This window comes from Eulemur rufifrons, chromosome 1 (genome assembly GCF_041146395.1).
Source record: "Eulemur rufifrons isolate Redbay chromosome 1, OSU_ERuf_1, whole genome shotgun sequence".
Classification (NCBI taxonomy): domain Eukaryota; kingdom Metazoa; phylum Chordata; class Mammalia; order Primates; family Lemuridae; genus Eulemur; species Eulemur rufifrons.
The window spans coordinates 57,160,820-57,188,274 of NC_090983.1; the positions used below are offsets into that span (position 1 = coordinate 57,160,820).

At 38.4% G+C, this 27,455-nt stretch overlaps 1 protein-coding gene across 1 annotated transcript in view; it reads left to right on the forward strand.

Moving 5' to 3' along the window:
* The window catches only part of ABCB11 (ATP binding cassette subfamily B member 11), an 85,445-nt gene that overhangs the window by 12,564 nt on the left and 45,426 nt on the right, over window positions 1–27,455 (forward strand). Inside the window, exons 2-10 of the mRNA XM_069494334.1 lie at window positions 4,663–4,762; window positions 6,364–6,385; window positions 8,784–8,835; window positions 9,578–9,816; window positions 15,761–15,848; window positions 16,344–16,477; window positions 17,994–18,165; window positions 21,343–21,467; window positions 26,531–26,705. Of these exons, the coding sequence (XP_069350435.1) occupies window positions 4,690–4,762; window positions 6,364–6,385; window positions 8,784–8,835; window positions 9,578–9,816; window positions 15,761–15,848; window positions 16,344–16,477; window positions 17,994–18,165; window positions 21,343–21,467; window positions 26,531–26,705 (1,080 nt within the window). The 5' untranslated portion in view covers window positions 4,663–4,689. The remainder of the gene's footprint in view (window positions 1–4,662; window positions 4,763–6,363; window positions 6,386–8,783; window positions 8,836–9,577; window positions 9,817–15,760; window positions 15,849–16,343; window positions 16,478–17,993; window positions 18,166–21,342; window positions 21,468–26,530; window positions 26,706–27,455) is intronic.

A 27,455-nucleotide genomic window follows, 5' to 3' on the forward strand; every position in this document is an offset into this window, starting at 1 on the left:
TCTGTGAGTGGCAAACCTTCTTAGCTTTGAAAATCTGGAAATGTGCTGAATGATCTTTGGCTCAGTATAAAATTCTATGTCAAATATTATTTTCCTCAGCACTTTGAAGATATAACTCCATTGCCTTGTAGATTCTTTTGCTGATGAGAAAACTGCTGTCAGTGTGTTATTTCCATTTGGATAATGTATTTCCCCCTTTCATAGTTTTTAAGATCGCTTTTGTTTCTTCTTGATGCTTTACTACAGTTGACCCTTGAACAACACAGGTATAAATGGTGTGGGTCAACTTAAATGTGGAATTTTTTTCAGCCAATTGTAAAGGGAAAATACAGTATTCTTGGGATGTGAAGGGAGGGCCAACTTTTCCTATACTTAGGTTCCATAGTGCCAACTGCAAGACTTGAGTACCTGTGGATTTTGGTTTATTCGGGGGGTCCTGGAGCTAATCTCCTGAGTGTACTGAGGGACGACTGTATTTCCATGTAATGTATCTCAGTTTTGATTGATTTTTGCTTATCCTGATCAGTATTTGGAGTCTGCTTACAATCTGAGAAATCAAATCATTGCTTCTAGAAAGTTCTTAGCAATTATCTCTTTAAGTATCACGTCTCTGTCGTTCTCTAGTCTCTTCTTCTGGGATTTCAATTAGATGAGTTTAGAGGCTTTTCATAACTCCATCTTCCTCTCTTATCTGTACATATTTTATGTATGTGTATTATGTAATATATATCACTGTCTCTTCATATAACCTCAATGGTCTGCATTTCATCATACAAAAATAACTCCCCAGGCAGTTATGGGCGGCAGTTTCCTCAGGGTCTTCTCAGCAGTACAGGAGGTCCCTGTTAGCTCCTGGCTCCAAGCAGAGAGGTGGTCTCTAATCCCCTGTTTGGTGTGGGGCATTTAGAGTCCTCTCAGGAGCTAACATCTTATATCCCTGTCTGTATCCAGATCTTGAGGTGAAAATACCAACTGCTTCTGGGCTCTGCTTACTTTTTGGTACTTCTCTTTCTGGTTCATGAAGATATTTATTATTATTTATTCGAGTATCTGTTAAAAAAAAACAACCCACAAACCATGTTATTTATCGTTGCTACATGTTTGAAGCAGAGAAAGTGAAGCATAAACTTTATGCTGAATCTAAAGTCTATGTCTTAAGAGGGGGTAAAGCAAGATGGCTGAATAGAAACCTCCAGCCATCATCCCTCTGCACAAATACCAAATTCACAACTATCCACTCAAGTAAGCACCTTTAGAAGAGCCAAAAATCAGGTGAGCGATCAAACTCCCTGGTTTTAACATTATATCAAGGAAAGAGGCACTGAAGAGGGCAGAAAAGACAGTCTTGCATGGCCTGTGCCACCCCTCCCCCATCCCCTGCTGTGCTGTGCCAGCGTGCTGTGCTGTGCCAGCGTACTGAGCGGAGAGAGAATCTCTGTGCCTTGGAGAGGGAGAGTGAAGTGACTGTGGGACTTTGCATTGAAACTCAGAGCCTCCCTGGCACAGGGGAACAGAATTCTGCTGGTGCCCATAGAGGGAGCATTTAGACCAGCCCGGCCAGAAGGAAATCCTCTGTCCTGAAACCCAAGTTCTGGCTTGCCTTACTACAGGCTGACAAAAAGCAGCCCAGGGCCTGCACTAAATCCTTTAGGCAGTCAGGCCAAAACGCCTGCAATCCTTGGGCAAGTCCTGCGATTGTGCTGGCTCAGAGCCAGTGGACTTGGAGTGCATGTGACCCAGTGAGACACCAATGGTGGTGGCCAATGCAGTGCTGGTGTCACCCCCCAATCTCCCAACTATAGATGGTGGGGCTCAGGGAGTCATCTTCCACTTGGGGAATGGAAAGGGAAGAGTTCAGAGGACTTTGTTTTGGAACTTGGATACCACTTAAGACACAGTAAAATAAAGTACCAAGCAAACTCCTGAAGCCTCTGAGTCCAGGCCTTAGTTCCTAGAAAGCATTTTTTGGATCCACCCTGGGCAAGAAGGAAACATGCTGCCCTGAAGGGAAGGACCCAGTCCTGGCAGGATTCACCCACCTGCTGACTAAAGAGCCCTTGGGCTTTGAATAAACATCAGAGGTAGCCAGGCAACAGTCACCACGGGCTTTGAATGAGACTGGGCTGGCTTCAGGTGTGACTTGGCACTGGTGGCTAAGAGGGAGTGCCCATGTCATTCCTCCCCCAACTCCTGCAGCCAAGCACAGAGAGCAAGGGAAGAGAGAGACTTTGTCTGATAATCCAGGGAATTCTCCCATATCCTACCCAAGTCCACCAAGGTGGTACCACCAGGAGTCTGCAAGAGTCACAGCATTACTGGGCTGCATTTCATCATACAAAAATAACTCTCCAGGCAATTATGGGCATCAAGAACACCCAGGAAAATATGACAGCACCAAATGAACTAAATAAGGTACCAGTGACCAATCCTGGAGTGATGGAGATATGTGACCTTTCAGACAGAGAATTCAAAATAGCTGTCCTGAAGAAGTTCAGTGAACTTAAAGACAATGCAGAGAAGGAATTCAGAAGCCTACCAGAGAATAATAAATGGTGCTGGGACTACTAGATATCCATATGTAGAAGGGTGAAATGAGACTCTTATCTCTTGCCATATACAAAATCAAATCAAAATGGATTAAAGACTTAAAACTATGAAACTACCAAAAGAAAACAGGAGGAAACACTTCAGGACATTGGTCTAGGCAATGATTTCTTGAGTAATATCCCCAAAGCATAGGCACCCAAAGCAAAACTGAACAAATGGGATCATATCAAGCTAAAAAGCTTTTGCACAGCAAAGGAAGCAATCAACAAAGTGAAGAGGCAACCTACACAGAGTGGGAGAAAATATTTGCAAACTACCCATCTGACAAGGGATTAATAGCTAGTATAATATGCAAGGAGCTCCAACAACTCAATAAGAAATCAAATAATCCGATTAAAAAATGGGCAAAAGATCTGAGTAGACATTTTTCAAAACAAGACATACAACGGCCAATAGACATGAAAAAATGCTCAACATCATTAGTCATCAGAGAAACACAAATCAAAACTACAATGAGATATCATCTCACCCCAGTTAAAAAGGTTTTTGTCAAAAAGACAGACAATAATGAATGCTGGTGAGGATGTGGAGAAAGGGGAACCCTCATACACCATGGATGGGAATGTAAATTAGTGCAACTACTATGGATAACAGTATGGAGGTTCCTCAAAAAACTCAAAATAGAACTACTGTATGACCCAGCAAGCCCACTGCTGAGTATATATCCAAAGGAGGGGAAATTAGTATATCGAAAAGATATCTGCACTCCCGTGTTTATTAGAACAGTATTCACAATAGCCAAGATTTGGAATCAACCTAAGTGTCTATCAATGGATGAATGGATAAAGAAATTGTGGTACATATACACAATGGAATATTATATGGCCACAAAAAATGAAATCCTGCCATTTCCAACAACATGGATTGAACTGGAGAATATTATGTTAAGTGAAATAAGCCAAGCACAGAAAGACAAATCTCACATGTTTTCACTCATTTGTGGGAGCTAAATATTAAAAACAATTGATCTCATGGAGACAGAGAGTAGAATGATGGTTTCCAGAGGCTGGGAAGGATAACGGGGGCGGCGGGGGGGGTGGAGATAAAGTGAGGATGGTTAATGGGTGCAAAAATATAGTTAGATACAATGAACAATATTTGATAGCACAACTAAGTGACTATAATCAACAATAAATTAGAGTATACTTTAAAAGAATGAAATTTGAATGTTCCTAACACAAAGAAATGATAAATGCCTGAGGCAATGGATACTCCAGTTACCCTGATTTGATTAATTCACATTGCATGCCTGTATCAAAACATCACATGTACCCTATAAAGATATATAATTATTATGTTCCCATAACAATTAAAGATAAAAAATTAATAAACATAAGTAAATAAATCTATGTCCTGGAATTCTAATCCTGCACCCCCTATTAACTGATTTTTCTACTGTTAGACTAACCATAACTCTATAGACATTTACATTTTATTCAGAAAACGTCTCTCCTCTGTTCCTTTGATCCAAGCTGGACTTGCCTTATCTAGAGGCTGCATTCACAAATGAGCACTGACGGCTACCCTACAGTATTTGGGTGTCATTCATCAACTACACTGACTCAAGATTTTCACCAGTTGGTTTGCCCTTCTCGTGGCTTTTATGTTTACTCACAAAAAATAATTAATAAAACACAGATAAGCAGAAAGAACAAATAAATAAAAAACAACCACTCATCCACCATCTACAGCTGCAGGCCTCCAACTCCCGGTCCTCAGTCTGTTAGGAACCGGGCCACGCCCATCACCGCCTGAGCCTGCTCGCCCACCCCCACCCCTGTCTGTGGAAAAATTGTCTTCCATGAAACCGGTCCCTGGTGCCAAAAGGTTGGGGACCACTGACCTAGAGGAAACCATTTTCAATAGTTTCACCTTATATTTCCTAATAATTGAGCTAATTCTTGGAGTTATTAACTGATTTAAAAACACTGCTTTTGTCTGAGATTGATAGTGAAGGTTATTTCTTGAACCAAATTGTTTTTTTCATTTGGCTACTTCGGTCAAGGAAGAGAGAAGAAATAATTGCAATGATTTTTATTTTATTTTATTTTATAGGGTTGCTGGCTGCAGATTGCAGTTACCATGTCTGATTCAGTAATTCTTCAAAGTGTGAAGAAATTAGAGGAAAACTGTGGCTTTGAGTCAGACAAATCATGTAAGTGGCCTTTTTCTCTCACTGTCTCTTGTACAAGGAGAGGTGAAAACAAAAGTGAGACAAGCTAGTGACGTTTTGAGGAGCAGAAAAAATCAGCAACAATATGTAGAACTATCGTTGGGCATGATTCTTACACACAACTGTGTGGCTCTCCCTAGAATCCAGGTAATGTCACATCTGAAAGCACTAGGTAGGCACACAAAGTGTGGGTGAGCGAAAGCAGCTTCCATAAATACTCTTTCCTAGATAGAGTAGGGCTGTTCCAGCAGTGGCTATTATTAACTTTATTTCTGTATTACTATTATTGATTTTAGCAGTGACGGCAATCATTTAGTGAGCTCTGCTCCTTAGGAGGAGCTATACCTAGACTCTGCTGGCCAGAATGAGATCATGTGGAAGAGGCCTGTAACACTAGTTTCTGGCATGTTGTGACCACGGGTGGTCCTGAGCTATATGATTATTACTATTATTGTTCTTTGAGACAGGGTCACCTAGGCTAGAGTGCAACGCCATCATCATAGCTCATTGCAACCTCAAACTCCTGGGCTCAAGTGATCCTCCTGCCTCAGCCTTAGAGTAGCTGCGACAATAGGTGTGCAGCACCATGCCCAGCTAAGTTTTCTGTTTTTTGTAGAGATGGGGTCTTGCTATGTTGTCCAGGCTGGTATTGAACCCCTGGGCTCAAGTGATCCTCCCACCTCAGCCTCCCTAAGTGCTGGGATTACAGGTGTGAGCCACTATGCTGGCCTATTATTATTTTTTAATCCTATGATTTTGTGTTTTACAGATGAAGAAACTGAGACTTGAATAAAATTTTTAAAATTTATTCAAGTTTTAAAAGGTCACACCAGTAGTAATGAATGGAGCCATAATTCTAATCCGTTCTGTTTGATTCCAAGTTTAAGATATTGCCCTCTATCTACATTATAATGTCTCTATACTCTTACTTAAATAAAATTAACTTAAAATGCCAGGGGGACCAGGATGTGCTATCCCATGGTGATGGGTGACAAACAAAGCATCCTAGAGTTTTCCCCCCTGTGGCTTCAGTACACCCATGACCCTGAACCCCAGCTGTCACCTCCTACTCTTCCTCTGCTCTGATCTGGGGAAGAGGAGAAAATAACACCTTGCTTAATCCTGTGGCTTCTACTGGCATGGAAGTGTCAGTGACATGTTATCGTCTAGTTAATTTGTGGTCTATGTTTTAAATAGATAAATTCTGATGCTTCTAAAGAACCAAACAATAAATAAATATTTATTTTATTTTGTAGTTCAAAAAACAAGATCTTCTTCAGCTAATTTAGACATGTTGGTCTCCATCTGATATTCAGAAGATACAAATATTTCATGTCCTGGAGAAAAGCCCAGAAATGTAGTCAAGACAGTAGTCCTGAACCTGAAACAATGTCTTCTTGTATGTATGTGTGTATAAATTTAGAGAGAGAGAGCATGAACAAGAAAAGATAAAATAATCATTTCGTAATGTTCCATAAATAAAAGAAATTCACAGGAATGTTTTTCCAGAGCAAACTTGTTAGTGACTGTGTTGCATTTTGTCATTATTATAACTGCTTTTTGCATTGTTTTTATCCTGACAGATAATAATGATAAGAATACAAGGTAAGTGATTTCAACAATGCAGCATCTTTTCTAGAATAACCACATAGTAATCCCATAAAGGGCACAAAGCGGAGAATATTTTCATGCACATTGCTATTCCTATAAAATGGTATATATAATCCACTCTTTTTCTCTTTAAAACATTCCTATAATTTGATTTTTAAAAACTTTTGGAATATCCCTTCTGGATTAGGTCAAGATCTCCCCTGTGTGTCCAGAAACACTACAAAATTCCTGACCTAAGTGGTCAGAGCAAAAATTGAAAAAAAGTATGATTTCATGGGCACCACGGTGGTCCCTGAACCCCAAATTCTTGCCATAGGCAAATAGTAGAAACCTAAAACGCAATTGTTAGATATTTCTCTTTAGCTAAAGAGTTTAAATTCTCATACAGAACAAATGTCAACTAATCAATCACACTTTGGTATAAAGGCAGGATTAGACAGGTCTAATTTAGAAGACAGAAGGGAGGCTCAGGTAAATTCCTTAACCGGAGGTGGTGTAAAGGGAGGGGTTGAAGATATTTAAGAAATTTTAAGTATTTCCCAGCAGAGGGGGCGTTAGGAGGTTAGGAGTGGTAAGATTAGCTCTGGGCTAGGAGTGGGAGGGTCAGCCTGGGCCTCTAAGAACCTTCCTTTTCTCACTGGGTGGGAAAGAGAAAATGGGTGTGGATATAGACGAGATGGTGAGTAGGAAGTCTAGTGGACTGTTTTGTTTATAGAGGAGGTGACGGCAGAATGAGAAGATCGCGGCAGAAGTTTGCCAAAGCTGCTGAGGGGAACCAGGACGACCTGTAGAGGGAGGAGTACAGCGTTGTGCCTTGGGCTGGAGAGCACATGTTCACTCACTTATTCATTCCGTCACTTGTTCGTTCATTTCACAAACATGGGTTGAGTGCCTATTAGGTGTCAGGCACTATTACAGGTGGCTGAGGGTGCAGAGAACAAAATAGGCAACAATCTCTGCCTTTGAGGAGCTTATATTTTAGTGAGGGAGAGATAATAAACACCATAAATATTAATAAACACAAAGCATAGCATGGTAGCTGGTGATAATCAGGCGCTTTCTTTCTAAGAAGAAAAAGTAAACATAGAAATGGAGATACGAAATGGTGTGTGTGTACGGGGAAAGTTGAAATTTTAAAGACTTTGGCCAGGGGGAGGCCCTGTTGAGAAGGTGACTTTGAGGGAAGGTCTAAAGGTGGAGAGGGAGCTGCCCCTGTGCATATCTGAAGAGACAGCATTCCAGGCAGAGGGTCTAGCAGGCACCACCCAGAGGTCATGGACACAGGTCAGCAAGAGGCTGAGCGACTGTCGTGTTGACAGCTGGAATGCAGGAGGAGGAGACAGGTCAGAGGGCTAACCTGACCACTGGGCAGTGTCTCAGAAAGGACTTGGGATTCCACCCCAGGCTGGCAGGGAAGCTTAGTGCAGCTGAGTGCCAGGTACCGCGTGTGTTCACAAGGTGGTGAGGTTGTCTCCAGCAGCCCAGCTTAGGGAGGACAGGGACAAACAGCTGGATGGATGCAGAGATGGAGTTTACAAGGATGGATTTAGGGAAAAGGATTGAAGATGATGATAATGACAGTGTGCTCCAAATGCCGGGCAGTGGGGCCTGGGGTGCATGGGGAAGGAAGCAGATCTTGAAGGGGTTTAGGGACGGAAGGAAATGGAGGATTTAAGGGACTGCAGCTCTCAGTTGGGGTTGACAAATAGGTGTGGAATGAGGAAGGAAGTGAGAAAACAAGATGTATTGGGCAGTCACAGAGTGCAATGGAGCTAAACGTGTTGTCAGTCAGTAGTTCCTGGTGACAGTAGGGTCCAGGGTATATCCATGGAATGGGTGACTCAGGTGAAGTGTGGATCCCTGAAGTTGAAGAGGTCAAAGATGGTTAAACACAACCTTATGAGAAATGAATAGGAAATATGATTTTATGGGAAGTATGGGAGTGTTCTTGAATTTCCCATCATATCAACTCTATTTAATGGAGATGTAAAATTTTTAAGTGCTACAAGGAAGCTTTAAAGTCAGCTAATCCAGTGACTTCAACTTACTCACGAGGACATATAGGCACAAATAGGTTGAGGGTCATGGCTGAGGGCAAATAGTTATTTGTTGGTATAACTGAGAGTACAGAGGACTTTTTACTATCTCTACATACTTCTCAGAAAAAAACCTCAGTGAATTTTGACTGAACCTGAGATATAGTTATATTGAAATCGCTAGAAGAGGGACTAGAAAATAAATGCTTACTTTTAAAATACAGGATTTGGCCAGAATTTCCCAGCCAGTGTGGACTTTCTTTCTCACTAAGGAATAACTCATAAAATCACCACCTGGAGAAAATTTCTCATTGTTTTGAAAAGGATGGTTTTTAAATCCTTGTTTTTCTCCTCAGGTTACAAGATGAGAAGAAAGATGATGGCATTCGAGTTGGCTTCTTTCAATTGGTAATAAAACTGTGCTGATTTTTGGCATCAGATGTGCAACTGTGAATTGCTTAGATCATGGAGGAAGTATTAAATCTTTAGTCATATTGGCACGTTTTTAACTATATTGATCACTTTTTCAGTCATAAGCTTTGCGTGTGTGATAACATGCTGAATAACTATTAGAAATATGTTGCTGATTAAACACACAAATCGTGTCCTGGAAAATAATCACTAAGCCCATAATTTTCATTTTTGTAAGGAAAATCATCATAATAATCATATTATGTATACTTATTCTTATGACAAGTCTTTAGAAATTCCATGGTATAGGTATTTACCCCAAATTTGCTCAGGGTGGAGGCATTTCTAGGCACAAATAGGCACTATTCATTGTCATTATTCTGGGAGCCAGTTTATGCCATTGCTGAATGCCCCACACAGTGTGTCTGCTTGACAATGGCATCAGTGACAGTGATTATTTTCCCCTTGAGTTATGGGTGAGGAATTAAAAACTACAGTCGGCTCCTGAGGTAGAAGGAATGAATTCAGAGCATGAGCTACCAATGTAAGAGTCTGTTTTAGATATTTGATGTACAGTTTATTTCAATATAATTAATGTGAACTACTGCTCAATTAAGATGATTTCCATAAAATGTGTGTTGAGTACTATTTATCAGAATCTAGTAACTAAAATTGAGTAGTCCTCCTGCCTCTCCTGCTTTTCACCCATGGATGATTTCTGAACCCTTTGTTTTTTAAGTTTCAGTTTTCTTCATCGACTGAAATTTGGCTAATGTTTGCGGGAAGTTTATGTGCATTTCTCCATGGAATAGCCCAGCCAGGAACGCTACTCATTTTGGGCACAATGATGGATGTTTTTATTGACTATGACACTGAATTACAAGAACTCAAGATTCCAGGAAAAGCGTGTGTGAATAATACCATAGTATGGACCAACAGCTCCCTCAACCAGAACATAACAAATGGAACACGTTGTGGGTAGGCTGCTTTAAAAAAAAAAAAAAAAAAAAATTATTACTTTTTGGCTCACATCTTAAATTGTAATTCAAAATGTGTAAAGGGCATTTCGTTGGCTGAACTGGGGTTGTGTCTAACACAGAGAGAACAGAAACATAAATTTACCCTTATTTCTAGAAATTACTGTGCCTTGAGGTTCTTTCCATCTTACCAGGTTTTAAAATCTTAACAGAAACAGGATTGAAAACCTCTCATCAAATACATTACCAAAATTGAAGCACTTTACTGATACAGGCTTGAGTATGATTCTACCAATATTTAATGCTACTGAGGAGGTGACTCATGAATCCTACTTGAGTCTCAGCACCAAGATCTCCTTTTCTTGTTTGTTTTCGCTAACTCCCTTCTGCCCCTTGGCTTTGTGGCTGTGGTTGTGACCCACTTGATCCTAAGCTTTCTGTCTGCAGTGGACATTTCATGAGCATGTTGGAGCTCATTTCACCAGTTGGAGCAGGAGCCACTGGTCTCAGTCAGTAGTTGAGTTTCTGTGGAAAAGTGCTGTGGTGCTGTGAACAGAGGCAGCCGTGCAGACAGATGTAGCCAGAACTCAGACAGGCACAGTCACTATGCTACTACTGTCTTTGTGATAAGCCTGACAGGCCACCTTGTAATCAGTGAGTGTGTACTGTACTCAGGGCTGACTCACTGTCATAGCTTGGACTTCGCAGCCTGCCTCATGCTGCCTCAGGTATGGAACAAGCTCATTTGCACGTACGAACCTACACACTCAGGTTTGAAAATCGGGCAGGGCACATCCTGCCTGGAAAGATACTTGGAATGGCTCCCCCAGATGAATTCATATTTTTCACTTTCATTTTTGAAATTTTCTACAGGTTTGATTCCAGAATATGAATAAGTCCTTCTAAGTCACTTTTTACTACTTTTAGGGGCTTTCATTCATTTACTCATTCAACCCAAATCTTTTTTTTTTTTTTTTTGAGACATGAGTCTCGCTCTGTTGCCCTCAGTGGTGTCATCCTAGCTCATTGCAACCTCCAAGTCCTGGTCTCAAGGGATCCTCCTGCCTCAGCCTCCCAAGACATGAGATCAATGGGACAAAATAGAGAATTCAGAAACAGACCCACACAAATACATCCAACTGATTTTTGACAAAAGTGGAAAAGCAATTCAAGGGGGAAAGGTAAACTTTTTATCAAACTGTGCTGGAGCAATTGAACATCCATAGGCAAAAAAATGAAACTATATACAAATTAGCTTACATGGATCATGGACTTAAATGTAAAAAGTTAAAACTGTAAACTTTTAGAAGAATATGTTGGAGACCATTTTTAGTCCTAGGGTTGGACAAACAGCTCTTAGACTTGACACCAAAAGCACAATGCATAAAAGGAAAAATTGATAAATTGGACTTCATTAAAATTAAAAACTTTTGCTCTGCAAAAAGTTTCATTCTCTGTTAAGAGAATGAAAAGACAGGTCACATACTGGGAGAAACATATTTGCAAATATATCCAACAAAGGACTAGGATCTAGAATATATAAAGAATTCTTAAACCTCAATGTTAAAAACAACAAATTCCAATTGGAAGATGTGAAAAAAGACAAAAACAGACATTTCACTAAGGATATGAAGATGGCAAATAAGCACATGAAAAATGTTCAGCAACATTAGTGGTTAGGGAAATGCAAACTAAAATCAAAATGAGGCATCACTATACATCTATCAGAATGGCTAAAATAAAAAATGTTGATGAGGATATGGAGAAACTGGGTTACTCATACCATTTGAACAATGTTACAGCTACTCTGGAAAACAGTTTGGCAATTAAAAAAAAAAAAAAAAAAACTAAACATTCAACTACCATAGGATCCAGCAATTCTACTCTTGGGTCTTTATCCCAGAGAAATGAAAACTTAGTTCACATAAAAACCTGTACACAGATGTTTATGGCAACTTTATTTGTAACAGACAAAACAACCCAGATATCCTCCAATGGGTGAGTGATTAAACAAGCTGTGATACATCTATATATGGAATTCTACTTAGCAATAAAAGGAAAAAACTATTGATGATGAAACTTGAAAGAATTATGCTGATTGGAAAGAAGCCAATCCCAAAAAGATACATAGTATATGGTTACATTTATGTAACATTTGTGAAATGACAAAATTATAGCAATTTAGAACATATTGGTGGTGGCCAGGGGCTAAGGAGGAGATGGAGGTTGGGTGGAAGTATGTAGCATGTGCAGGGTTAAAAGAGTAACATGAGGGAGCTTTGCTGCCATGAGAATGTTCTGATCTTGTTCTGATGTTGATTATATCAATGTCAATATCCTGGCTGTGATATTGTCCTATAAGTTTGCAAGAAGTTACCATTGGCAGAAAACTGGATAAAGGATATACAAAATCTTACTGTGTTATTTCTCACAACTGCATGTGAATATGCACTTATTTCAAAATAAAAAGTTTAATTAAAAACAAACACACAAGCCAAAAAAAAAAAAAAAAAACTTCCTAGGAGTCAAAAATGATCATGGATTCTTTGAAATGAAAACCTAGCCATTTTTATAGTATGCTACCATAATGCATGGATATTCTATAAACCAGTTTTACTCAATGATAAATCATTTGTGCACAGGTAAATGTCCTATGCATTAAGAAATACAGAGGCCCCACTGTTCTGAAACTAGGTCACGGACACATTTCTGCCGCCTTATGACACTCAGACACTGATGTTCACTGCGAAACTGCAACAGAGTCTGCAATGCATGAGAACCATGGAAAAGAAAATTTCTTATTAAGCAATCCACCTTGCTATAAAGAACTCCACACTATTTTAAATGAAAAAACCTACGGTCTTAGTAAATTCACAACCTTGATGTGTAAATCGAGTGTTACAATTTTGCAGTGCTTTTGTTTTTCTTAAAAAGCAAAGTATAGAGAAAAAAAGCAAAGAAAGAGTCCTCATATCACAATAATTTCTAAAGCATCTCTTACCTTTTTCTCTGTCATCTCTCTCCCCTCTTCACTATTCAACAAATGAGTCAGGGGAATCTGAATTCATTTAAATACATTCATGTGAGTTTTGCTTTTAAAAAAAAAAAGATGCCATTCTGTGGCCCAAATCACCTGCACACTTCATAGACTCCTGTGCACGGTTTTATGACCACAAGAGGATTCTGCCATGCAGACAATGAAGGGCCTGATGTGCCGTCAAGGGCACCAAGCCAGGCCTGCTCTTTTCATTCCCATTGGGTTTCCTGATAGGTTTGTCTTGTTCTCAAGTAGTCTCTAGAGCCTTGATAACCTCTTCTCAGAATAAAATAGAAATGAGCTAAGCACTCATTTCAGAGTCCCCTCAGGAATGAAAAGAATCATAAACTACACATATCCAGGGGTGATAGAACTCTCCTGAACTTTGCTCCAGGAAATCCCAAAACTGGTTTGGTGCCCAATCTGCATGTTTGTTTGTTAACTGGCATTTTTTTGTGACAGACACTTCCTCGCTTCTGCTTAATGTGTTTGTAGAATGAATTCACCACTGGAAATTTAAGCAAAATTATTTATTTATTTATCGCTACGTTTTTCACTGGCACTTAATAATTGTACATATTTATGGGGTGCAGTATGATGTTTCGATACATGCATACAATATATAATGATCAAATTAAGGTAATTAGCACATCCGTCACCTCAGATATTTATCACTTCTTTGTGGTGAGAACATTCAAAATCCTCTCTTCCACTTATTTTGAAATATATGATATATTACTGTTAAGTCTAGTCACCCTACTGTGCAAGGGAACACTAGAAGTTACTCCTCCAATCTAACCGTAACTTTGTACCTCTCCCCATCCCTCCTGCCCCCCTCTCCTTCTCAGCCTCTGGTACCACTGTTCTTTAAGTAAAATTTTTTGGCAAATGCTCATAGTTTTCTGGTTTTGGACACCCAAAGTTTATTTCACAAGTTGAAAACTAAAAACATTGACTCGTGTACACATTAGAAGGCTTTTCTATATTATACTCTTTATATGGAGATACTTAGCTTTTAGAAGAGCCACTGATTGTGGATACTTGTACATAAGTTTATGATTTTTCTAGGTCTGGTTCATTCTCAGGGTTCCCCTTAGTCCTCATAAAAGACCGGGAATGTGGTGAGCACAAGACATTTTAGCTGATTTTGAGATTGTTGGAGGCATTGACCATGGCAGTTATTTCCTTTCCTAATTAGTATTTTGAAGGTCAAATCAAAATCAAGAAACATTTATTGACTACTGCTTGTCACAAGATAAAGTCTTGTACTAGACTTTGGGCAGTGTGACCAAGCAGCATAAGCCCAGCTCTTGCCCTCAAGTAGCTTGCAATCCACTATCCAAACAAATATAAATATATTCAGTAAAGATATTGTCTAACAGTGCGAGATGGCAATAAAACCTGTTGTGGAGAAATAGTTTTTTCTGTATTAAATGAGTTATATTGTGATATGTGATCTGAGTTCAGTAGAGGGAGAAAATAATTCAAGCTCAAGTCACAAAAGGAAGGCTTGATATCAGAAAGGACATTCGATGAAAGCATCCGTGCTGAAGATGCTGCGTTCCAATTTTTTAAAGAAATAGACTCTTTATCATTCAATCTTGTCCCCAAGGATCAGAAATGTCATCAACCAATATGTTAATTCTCTAATTATAGAATTGCATATTTCCTGAAAGCAATTTCAGAATACTTTTTCTTCCCCTCCTTGGCCCTGCCAATCCCAAACCCTGTGCTGCAGCATGGTAGTTCTGCGGGGAAAAATGCCAAAGAGTTTTCTTGCTATTCCGCTCAAGTTCCTTTGGCTTCAGTGTCAGAAATTGCTCTGCTGAATGAAGCTTCACAGGCTGCAGTCAGCAGAAAGATGGAGCTAATAAAACACTTTTTCTCCCCCATGGGAAGGTAACAGGCACATTTTTCACAGTGTCACTCTGTGACGGAGAAGTTAAAAAGCTAGCTTAGAGTGTCTCTCTGGAAATCTAGAAAGACACACCAAGCAGGATTGCAAATGGGCATTCCAGGGGAATTCTTGACAGATTTCAGAAACCCCGATGAACAGAATGGCCCCAGAGATTCCCCAGCCAGACCCTTTTATCAACATGAACGATTCCAGCATGAACGTGACGTTACCACAGGATCCAGCTAGGCCCAAAATATCGAAGAAACACCAAGAACATAGCACATTCACTCAAGAACACTATGAAGAGTTGGAGGCTCTGTTTGGCCAGACCATGTTCCCAGATAAAAATCTCCAGAAGGAACTAGCCTTGAAACTCAACCTACCAGAGTCAACAGTGACTCCTCTTCCTCCTCTTCTCCCCCACCCCCAACTGCTCTCTCATTTGGATGACAAAACACAAAGGCCCCCACCAGATTCAAGCCCCTCCACCTTGGGTTTCCCAGCCTTCAGAACTGTAAGAAATAAATCTCTGTTCTTTAAAAGTTAAAAAAAAAAAAAAAAAAAAGCTGGCTTAGATTCCTAGAAAGGTAGCAGTAAGCCTCCTGATTTTACAGCACACATCCTTCTACCAGTGTCTTTTCAGACAGCCTGTCTTGTTTTTGAAAACCTTTCGTAGCTATTATTGCTCTATGGCTGCATGATGAGCATGAGCGAAAGGCGCCAAAGTGAACCAAGCACTGGGCTGACATGTAGAGTCCCCGGCTTCCAACAACTGGTTAACTGCTCCCCAGTCCTTGCTTCTCTGCCTGTAAAAATGAAGGGCACAGACTTACTTGCTGTGCCTGTCCATGAGGTCTACTTAGGGGATTTGGTTGGATGGTTTATAATTCTGCATAGATAAAATGTCTTACTCTATAATATATATATTTTAAACCCCTTTGTACCCACAAATGTAATCATTGGGAGCTTGATCCTACTTGTAAGTCTTAACATTTTTTCCTTCTTTTGAAGGTTGCTGAACATTGAGAGTGAAATGATCAGATTTGCCAGTTACTATGCTGGAATCGCTGTCGCAGTACTTATTTTGGGATATATTCAAGTTAGTAGCTCCTCCATTTATTTATAGATGAACATTTGAGTTCAAAGGTGTTGCAATGAAATGCAAAGTGTTGTCACCCTTTAAGCTATTCAGAAGCTCTAAGAACTACAGTTGTATGCCAGGAGGATATGAGAGAATGGGGAGGCATGGAAAAATGGTGATTTAAAATCAATATTGTCTTATTTGGGGTGCCTTCTTTTACACATGAAGAAAAGAAACTCACTAGGGTGAAGTCCAAGAGTTGTGGGCCTACTAAGTGTCAGAGCTGGATTCACGCTCGAATCTCTGGCTACCTTGTCCAAAGTTTTCCTTGCCTCCACTTTTAGCAGCAGCTGCTGGAGCTCACACCTTAGTTCCCAAGAAGAGGCATTTTATAGATCACTTCCCTTTTTTTCTCAGTTGTAGTATGGGAAGTATTTTCTTTTGAGAAGAGAAGGAGGAATTGGCAAATATTTGTAACATGGCGATGCTACACATTCCTCTGTCCATTTCCAGATATGCTTCTGGGTAACTGCTGCCGCCCGTCAGATACACGAAATGAGAAAGATTTACTTTAGAAGAATAATGAGAATGGAAATAGGATGGTTTGACTGCAATTCAGTGGGAGAGCTGAGTACAAGATTCTCGGAGTAAGTAGCTGGGAGGACAATATTTTAATGTGCAAGTTTTGGATAATAAAACTCTTGTTTCTGAATTATATAATAATTTTTAAACATTTTCAGTTATTTTTGATACATTTGGTCTCTTAAACTGGACTTTCATAGGTAGCATGGCTTTTTCAAAGGCCTTACCAAATATGACCATTAAAAATTGAAAGCCAAAATACTGCAATTTGGTTTGTGGGCTTTGATAAAAATATTGGAAATGAAGTATTATAGAAGAGAGTTAAAATGAATTATTTGGCCTCAGAAGGAGAAACTGAGGGATGTCACAATCTGCATATGTGTAAGGAAAGGCCATACAATTAAAAATAATTATCTTGCTATGTCTGGGGAGGCAACTTCTATACAGAAAAAAAAAAAATCCAAATATAGTTTGAGATATATTAAAACTAAAAAACTGAATTTAAATTCAGTTTACACCTGAATATTAGTTTGAATCATTAATAGCCTCCCAGAACTTCTGAATAAGAGTAATTAGAATCAGGTGTACCCTATTGAATTGAACTTTGCAGTCCCTGAAAGACAGTCACTGTCTTTAGTGAAGGTAAAGCAGACAGAAAGTTGGGACCGCTGGATTCCAGCACTTACTCTGCCCCTTGCTTACTGTGACCTGGAACAGTTACTTAACTTTTCTCCATATAATGGTCTAATCTCTGGCTAATGTCTTAGGTCCATTCTTGCTATTAATTCCCAAACTCTATTTGCTCCATTCAGATAAGAGATTAAGGGAATGTTCTCAGGAATATGAATTTAATGTATACATTCAATCCATATTCTGGAGCATTTACCTTGCGTTCCTGCTCTTAAGGAACTTACAGCCTAACAAGAAGAATAGGAAGAGCAAGCAAATAAATAATAAGGTTCTGTTACTATCCCCATTTTATAGATGCGGAAACTGAGGCACAAAAAGGTTAAGTAACTTGCCCAAGAAGAGTTTGTATACAAATTCAGAGAGTCTAGCTCCAGGGTCTGTGCTCTTAATCACTGTTCTATACTGCCAACAAGCAGAATGCAATAATTACCCACGCACATGCACACACATTGCTGTGTAAACATAGGGAGGAAGGGAGGAATGTGCTCCCTCTTCCTGGGGGCTTATACAAGCTTTATGAATGAGAGAGTATGTGAAAGGAACCTGAAGGCTGAAAAAATTAGGCATGAAGAAAGAAAGGGCTCTTCAAACAGACCGAGGATATTAGCTATACGAAAGAAAAAGATGGTTTTCAAAATCCTTTATCAGCATCGAGTGGATACCAGCTGGGAAAGTTGGGTTAAGAACAAACTTGATTGGCTATGAGGAGAGAGGCCTGATAACATCTTAAGGTGTAGCAAATTTTCCAAGATTTGAGAGGCTGTTATATTACCCAAGGGTGATGGGGATATGGAAATGGAAATGTTTAAAAAGGAAAGACTGAAGATTTTTCAGCAATACACTTGAATGACCAAATTCAGTTTTAGTGACTAACGTCTTTCTTGTTTCTAGTGATATTAATAAGATCAATGATGCCATAGGTGACCAAATGGCCATTTTCATTCAGCGCATGACCACAATCATCTTTGGGTTCCTGTTGGGATTTTACAGGGGTTGGAAATTGACCTTGGTTATTATTTCTGTCAGCCCTCTCATTGGGATTGGAGCAGCTATCCTTGGTCTGGTAAGAATGTCTTTTTGCATCTCTCCATGGAAGACATTTGCACTAATAAATAGCCAAAAATAGCCATGTGAAGCTTAAGTCCCTTTACCTGAGTATGTTAAGTCAACATAATTATAATTATTATTATTTTTCTTAGAGATGGGGTCTCTCTCTGTTGCCCAGTGCAGTGGCAGGATCATAGCTCACTGCAACTTCGAACTCCTGTGCTCAAGTGATTCTTCTACCTCAGCCTCCTGAGTAGCTGGGTCTACAGGCACTTGCCACCAAGCGTGGCTAATTTTTTTTTTTTTTTGGTAGAGATGAGGTCTCTATATGTTGCCCAGGCTGGTCTCAAACTCCTGGCCTCAAGCAATCCTCCCATCTTGGCCTCCCAAAGTGCTGGGATGACAGGCATGAGACATTGCACCTGGCCAATTTATCACTCTTTTGATTTTATTTTGTTTGATTATCCCTCAGTGCCAAATAACACTCCATAGAGTAGGGATTAATAATGTTTTAATAAGGTAAATATTATTTTATTAAGAGCAAACAACTGCATTTATTGGGCATCTACTATTTTTCCAGGCACTATTAGGAGCTTCATATTAATTATCTCTAATCTTTACAAAAATCTTATGAAGTGAATACTAAGAGCATTTTAAATATAAGAAACTGAGGTTCAGAGAGGTAAAGGGACTTGTCTGGGACTGCACAGCTGGCAGAGCAGGATTCAAGTTCACGGGAGCCTGACTTCAAATCACTACTCTCCAGTTTTCCTATTGTTCCCCAAGTTCTCCCAAGCACAGATGCTCACCTCAGAAAGGCACAACAAACATGCTCAGATCAGTAACAAGCACATAAAAGAAATTTCTGCAATCACAACTGTGTTCTCCATTTTATCTGATCAGTTTCAGAACATGGTTACTCCACCCATTCTGGGCATCATCCCTGTCACAGTCTCTGTTCCCCAGGTATGCAGGCCAAGACAAAGTGTAGAAGTAGGAATTTTGAGTCACACCAGTTAAAAACACCCCCAAGAATTGAGAAATTATTATTATTACTTTTAGAGCTTCCACACTAGACAGCCGGTCATAGAGTCAGGCACACTAATAATTTGCTGTAAAAGAGAATAGAATTTAACCGAAAAGCTGCGCACATACTCACACATCATTGAGCGATAGGCACCAATCGCCATGATGCTCTTTTCTAGCAAAATATTCCCACAATCCACTGGCTATCTCACTCAGACGTTTCCCAGGTAATATGGAAAGTGGTTTGAAGTGACAGGAGCAAAGCGCTCACTCCACTCCACTAGGTCAACCCTTGGCACTGCCACTAACAGGTTGTGTGACTCAAGAAGAATATATTTAACCCATGAAAACCTCAGTTTCCTCAGCTTTAAAATAGGAATAATACCTCCCAAAGTCATTGGGATGATTCAGGGAACAATCCATACCATGTACCTAAGCAGTGTCTGGCACAGAGTTGATTGCTAAAGAGAGATTTTATTTTTTCCAATCCACTACATCACGCAAGCTTCACAACTGTCTTTCCTACCAAACACTGTCCAGCTGTGCTCCAGGGAACCCCTCAACTTCCAGAGAGGGGCTTCAGGGGTTCCGCAAACATTTCATCCAGCTTTTCCTTCCTAATATATTTAATCTCTTTCTTCAAACCTGGGAATAAATTATTATCCGCACTCTAATGGATCATAGGCCAGATTTTAACATGTTAGAGACCAAAAACATAGCCTGATTAACTTGGTTTTTCATAGACTTAGAATATAGTTTCTCTTGTGGCCTCAGTGCCCATTTCTGACTCCTTGTGAGTATGTCACTGATTTGGAATGTTGTAGCTCTGCACTCGTCTCTTCTCGCTTGCAGGTCTGTCCATGTTCGTTCCTGTAAATTGATATAAGCAACTTTACTAGGCTCAATTCAAAGGCATGACAAACAGATGCAAAAGGCAGAGATGGGCAGCATATGACATCTTAGAAATTATCATGGGTTTTGTATGCTTTTTTCTGACTTTTTAATTTATGATGAGAAACATGGGAAAATTATTAGATATTTCCTAACAATTTCCTAACATCTTTGAAGTTGCCTTATCAGTTTCATTGAAGTGTCCTGAGATTATTTAATGTGTCATTGCAGTAAAATAGATATTCGCAATTACTTAATTTTCTTATTATTGTGCTGCCAATACATAAATAAATTAGAGGAGGAGTGTGATAAAAACTGCAATGTCATTCATAATGCCCAAATGCAAATTTTAATGCTGATGAAAATAGCTTCATTTTCCTTATTGTTGCTTTTGAGTTCACAAATTTTATAAAATGTGGATGGATGAAATAAATATATTATTTAAAAACTACTATTTTTACTTATTTTGTATCTTAGAATTCTAAGATTTTGTTTGTTATGAATTTTGCTGCTAAAATTCAGCAGAAAAACGATTGGAAGATAAACTCCTTTAGTCTGTGTATATGTTTTTGAGATATCTGAGTAAGTTGATCTTCCACAATATTTGATTTTTCCCCTTCTTGTTTTGTAATCTGTGCCAGGATTTCTTTGGGAGTTAATTTTGACTAGGGCTCAATCCAAGTCCAATTTTAGAAAAAGTAACTTGTCTACTTTCCTTTTGTAAAAATCAAACTGTAGTTGAGCCTCCCCAGTTGAATCAAAATGGCGTAATATTTACCTGAGGCTTTCGTTTCTGGAATTACCTCTGCAATATCATGCCTTTGCACGTTCTGATCCTTTCTCTCGTTCTATACTCTATTCAGTCGTGATGTCTGCTTGGTTTCTGGTCTTTGCCTCTGGTGTTTATCTATAAATTGCACAATGGCCTTATACTAATGAACTATAACATAGTTTGACTTGAAAACTTTATTAGTGTGATAACCAACACTTCAGTCTCACAGAATGACCTATTTAGGACTTATTCTGTGAGAGGGTTCTTGAGACTGATTTTAGTGGAGTCATTTCGATATATGCACAACCAAACACACCTGGATAAGGCTTAACATAAACCAAACTTGGACCAAATTCCTTCTTCCTGTGGATGATGTTACAGTGAGAATCTTGTCTTATATTAAACCATACTACATGTTTACAGTGTTTAATGAATCACTGAATGACAAGCTGACTTACCTAATCACCCGATCTTCACATTTTCTTTTCTTCTTTTGGATTTTAGAGTGTGTCTAAGTTTACAGACTATGAGTTGAAGGCCTATGCCAAAGCAGGGTCAGTGGCTGATGAAGTCATTTCGTCTATGCGAACAGTGGCTGCTTTTGGTGGTGAGAAAAAAGAGGTCGAAAGGTTGGTTAATTGGAATGTCTGCCTCTTTGCTGAATTTCATCAATCAGCATAATACCCTGAATCTTACCCAGTTCTTATAAAGTGCTGATCCACCGTGGTCTGTGGTACCCTGAGGGAGCATTTGTTCAAGAGGTAGCAGAGCACTTTAGATTGGCCAAAGCACTGCAAGAAGTACCAAGCCTTTAGCAATGTATTTTTTTTTTTTTTTTTTTGAGACAGAGTCTCACTTTGTTGCCCGGGCTAGAGTGAGTGCCATGGCGTCAGCCTAGCTCACAGCAACCTCAAACTCCTGGGCTCAAGTGATCCTGCTGCCTCAGCCTCCCGAGTAGCTGGGACTACAGGCATGCGCCACCATGCCCAGCTAATTTTTTCTATATATTTTAGTTGTCCATATAATTTCTTTCTATTTTTAGTAGAGACGGGATCTCGCTCTTGCTTAGGCTGGTCTCGAACTCCTGACCTTGAGCGATCCACCCGCCTCGGCCTCCCAGAGTGCTAGGATTACAGGCATGAGCCACCGCGCCCGGCCTAGCAATGTATTTTTAAAGATGTCACAGTTCATGATTTTTAAAAAGCCAACTTAGGTTAGATATTTATTTCAAACTCTGATGATATGTAGGCGCACATATCATACCTCATCCCAGTTTATCATGCTGTTGGCTGCTATTAAAGAAAAGCTTACACGAGACATTACAGCTGACACTACAGAAATATAAAAGACCATAAGAGACTACTATGAACAGTTACACACCAACAAACTGGATAACCTAGAAGAAATGGATAAATTCCTAGAAACATAACCTGCCAAAACTGAATCATGAGGAAATAGAAAATGTGAACAGACCAATAATGAGTAAGGAGATTGAATAAATAATAAAAAGTCTCCCATCAAAGAAAAGCTCAGGACCTGATAGCTTCACTGCTGAATTCTACCAAACATTTAAAGAAAAACTAGTACCAGTCCTTCTCAAACTCTTCCAAAAAATTGAACTTTAAACTCATTTTACAAGGCCAACATTAAACTGATATCAAAGCCAGATAAGAACACTGCAAGAACAGAAAATTACAGGTCAATATCCCTGATGAACATAGATGCAAAAATCCTCAATGAAACACTAGTAAGCCAAATTCAACAACACATTAAAAAGATCATTCACTATGATTAAGTGGGATTTATCCCTAGGATACAAGGATAGTTCAACACAAGCACATCAATAAATATGATACACCACATTAACAGAACGAAAGACAAAATCTATATGATTGTCTCAATAGATGATGAAAAAGCATTTGACAAAATTCAACATCCTTTCATGATAAAAACTCTTAAAAAATTAGGTATAGAAAGAATGTACCTTAACACAATAACTGCCATATATTATAAGCCCAGAGCTAAATCATACTCCACAGTGAAAATTTGAAAGACTTTTCTGTTAAGATCAGGAATAAGACAAAAATGCCCACATCATTTCTATTCATCATAGTACTGGAAATCTTAGCCAGAGGAATTAAACAAGAGAAAGAAATAAAAGGCATTCAAATCATAAAGAAAAAAAATGTTAAATTGTCTCTGACTTCAGATGACATGATCTTATACATAGAAAACGTTACAGACTCCACCAAAAAACTTTTAGAAGTAATAAACAAAATTGGTAGAGTTTCAGGGTATAAAATCAGCATATAAAAATCAATAGCATTTACGTACGCTAGCAATGAACTGTCAGCAAAAGAAACCAGGAAAACAATCTTATTTACAATAGCTACAAAATAATACTTAGGAATATGTTTAACCACAGTACACTGAAAACTATAAAACATTGATGAAAGAAACTGAAAAAGACACTAATAAATGGAAAGATAGCCCATATTCATGGAATGGAAGAATTAATGTCGTTAAAATGTCCATACTACCCAAAGCAATCTACAGATTCAATGCAGTCCCTATTGAAATTCTAAGGACATTTTTTCACAGAAATTTTTTAAAATGCTAAAATTCATATACAACCAGAAAAGGTCCCAAATAGTAAAAGCAATCTTGTGCAAGAAGAACAAAGTTAGAGACATCACACTACCTGATCTAAAAATCTACTACAAAGCTATAGTAATCAAAACAGCATGGTACTGGCATAAAAATAGACACATAGACCAGAGGAACAGAATAGAGAACCCCAAAGTAAGTCACACATTTTTCAACAAAGATGCCAAGAACACACAATGGGGAAAGGGCAGTTACTTCAATAAATGGTGTTGGGAAAACTAGATATCTACATATAGAAGAATAATATTAGATTCTTATCTCACAAATATCAACTCAAAATAGATTAGACTTAAATGTAAGACCTAAAACTGTAAACTACCAGAAGAAAGCATAGGGGAAAAGCTCTATGACATTGATCTAGGCAATGACTTTTTGAATATGACCTCAAAAGCACAGGCAATAAAAGCAAAAATAGACAGATGAGATTATATCAAACCAAAAATCTTCTCAAAGGAAACAATCAACAGAGTGAACAGACAATTTACAGAATGAGAGAAAATATTTGCAAACCATACATAGAGGTTAATATCCAATATATATAAGGAACTCAAACAACTCAATGGCAAGAAAACAACCTGATTAAAAAATGGTCAAAGGACCTGAATAGACATTTCTCAAAAGAAGACATAAAAATGGACAATAGGGATATGACAAGATGTCAAACATGGCTAATCATCAGGGAAATGCAAATCAAAACCACAACAAAATAACACCTCACACCTGTTAGAAAGGCTATTGTTGAAAAGAAGAAAGATATGAAGTGTTGGCAAGGATGTACAGAAAAGGGAACCCTAGTACATTATTGGTGCGAATGTAAATTAGTACAGCTAAAATAGTGTGGAGATTCCTCAAAAAATTAAAAATAAAACTACTATATGATCCAGCAATTCCACCACTGGATATATATCTGAAGAAAATGAAATCAGTATGTTGAGAGATATCTACACTCTCATGCTCACTGCAATATTATTCACAATAGCTAAGATGTGGCATCAACCTAAGTGTCAATCAACAGATGAATGGATGAAGAAATGTGGGATATATACACAATGGAATACTATTAAGCCTTAAAAAAGAAGGAAATCCATTTGCAAAAACATGATGAACCTGGAGGACATTATGTTAAGTGAAATAAGCCAGGCACAGAAAAACAAGTACTATATGATAAAAAAAAAAAAAAAAACCAAAACAGTTAAACTCATAGAAGCAAAGAGCAAAATGGTGGTTACCAGGGACTTTGGCAGGGGTAGGGGGCAGGGGTTATCAGGCAAGGACTGAGGAGATGTTGGCCAAAGGATATAAAATTTCAGTTAGACAGAAGTAATAAGTGCAAGAGATTGTTCTAATAATTATTTATTAATTATCTAATTGTAATCATTTTAATTCAGCTCATGGTGATTTAAAAAATACCTTTTTCTTATTCACAGGAGAGACAGTTTATAAATTCAAGAGATTCGCTGTACAACATGGTGAATGTAGTTAATAACAATGTGTCATATACTTAAAAATTGCTAAAAGAGTAGATTTTAAATATTCTCACCATGCACACACAAAAAAGATAAGTATGTGAGATAATGCATATGTTAATTAGCTTGACTTAGCTATTCCATAATGTATACATATTTCAAAACATCATGTTGTACACCATATATAAGCAATATTTATTTTATTTTAAAAGTAATAACAATAAAGAAAAACTAGCATGATCCAAAATGTAATTTTACATATTTTTATTGAATACTTTTTTTATTAAATGCATTTTATTCAGCTACTGTGGTACATGCTCTTTATAAAGCCGGATAAGATTTCCATTTAATCAAATAAAATTTGGTGTTGGTGTATTATAGACCATCATTCTAGAGATTTTTAATGAAAATAAAAACCCAAGTGGCCAAAACAACAGAGTCGTAAAAAAATACGACTTATGTATTCTTTAATTTATCTAATTTTTATTGAGTGCTTACCATGTGCCATGCACTGATTTAATAAAATAACCACCAACTGAATGGAAACTCTTATTTTATGTATTGTAGATCTAGTAAGATGATGTCATTCTCAATTGCTACCAAATAAAAGAGAGAATAGGCTTTGCAATCTCTATCCTCTTTTCCTTGTTTGTTTTTTTCACTTCTCTTGGTTTGTGGAGTGAGGTTACATAATTTCTCGTAAAAAATTTCAATAGTATATTTCTTCCACCATAAAAGATATTATCTTTTATTGTTAGTAAAAGGGCAGTGTAGCATTTTAAAAATGATAACAAACATAGGGTATGTTGACAAATGTAGTTTAAAAAAAAAGAAGAAAAATAAATTAAATTTAAAAAAATTAAAAAGAAAAACATAGGGCAGATCTTCAGTTTTCGTCCTGTAAAAGGTTAAAAGTTCTCCGTGAGTTTAGTTTTTGAGATAAAGGAAGGTGGTTTCAGTATGCCTATGCTATGTATGAGACAACGCCCATTGTTCATGGCCAGATCACAGAATTACTGAAGCCTAGTCCTTGCACTGAATTCCCACATGGTTTCAGTTATTCAGGTCCCATGGCTGTGAACCTGACCAGGATGTCACAGCACAGCATCTTGGCTACAGGGAAGATGAAGTATTCATAGATGAGTTGTTGCCAACACCAACCTGCTTATCTGGAGCCAAGTGTATTCTGTTCTGATAGAAAACATGTCATGTGACTCAAGGAAACAATTCAAACACAAATAGTACTAGATTTTTTTATATCCAAATATCTGTGTTGAAAATTCTTTTCTCTTGGGGCTAAGCTTACCCTAATATGCAATCCAAGCAGCAATCATCTATGAGGCTTTGTTAAGTACCATGCTTTCATCATGTTTCATTGTCAAGTTAGAACAAACTTTAAATAACTACATAGAGGTTATTGTAGATTTCTTTCCCTAAAGCTTCTCTGTGTTTGGAGTGATTTTGTAATCATTTATAAAACCACTGCATTGTGGGCAGTTTTAAACCTTATAACTTGAGCTGCTGCTGCTGAAATTGACTCAAATGTTTTCTCTTCACAGGTATGAGAAAAATCTTGTGTTTGCCCAGCGTTGGGGAATTAGAAAAGGGATAGTGATGGGATTCTTTACTGGATATGTGTGGTGTATCATCTTTTTTTCTTATGCACTGGCCTTCTGGTACGGCTCCAAACTTGTCCTGGATGAAGGAGAATACACACCAGGAGCCCTCATCCAGGTGCTTTGATCTTGTTGACTTTGATATAACATTTCCTGCTGGTATCTCAGAAAAGTTCATAATTAGACATTTTGTGGTAAAGAGATGCCAAACATTTGAATTGATGAGACCAGCAATTTAATGATTTCCTTAATTGGAAAATTAACTCTTCAGTTAATTCTGAAGAGTTTATAGCTAGAAAATGATGACTTTCGGACTGAGTCCAAAAGAAAATATACCATGAAAGTGGAAAGTCTGTGGTCTCTCAACTAAAATATAATTGAGCTCATATAACGAGCTTAATAATGGTACAAGATATGTGCTAATGGATGTATTTGTGAAATATAATGAGTTACTAAAACACCAAGTCAATCATATCCTTAACTGAACAGGTAATGCAATATTCACCTGTGCTGTGTCATGCCGTAGCTAATGCCATGGCTATCTTAGTTTTCAGTGTCCTTTCAGTTAGTCATTCAATAAGTACTTATTGACCATCTACTATGTGCCAGACCCAAGTGCAGGGGATTCATTAGTGAGCAAAAGAAATGTGATTCCTCCCGCAGTAGAATTTACAGTTTCGTGTGGAAGACAAGCAATAATGAAATAATCATATAAATGCATACAGACAAATGGTGATTGTGCTATAAAGTGGAGACGAGGGAACCTTGACAGTGAACAGCAGGCTAACTGGCGCAGCTGGGGTCAGGGCAGTCTTCTCTTTCTGCTTCCCTTCCCAGTTTTTCCTCCCTAGCTTAGCGCCCTCTCTCA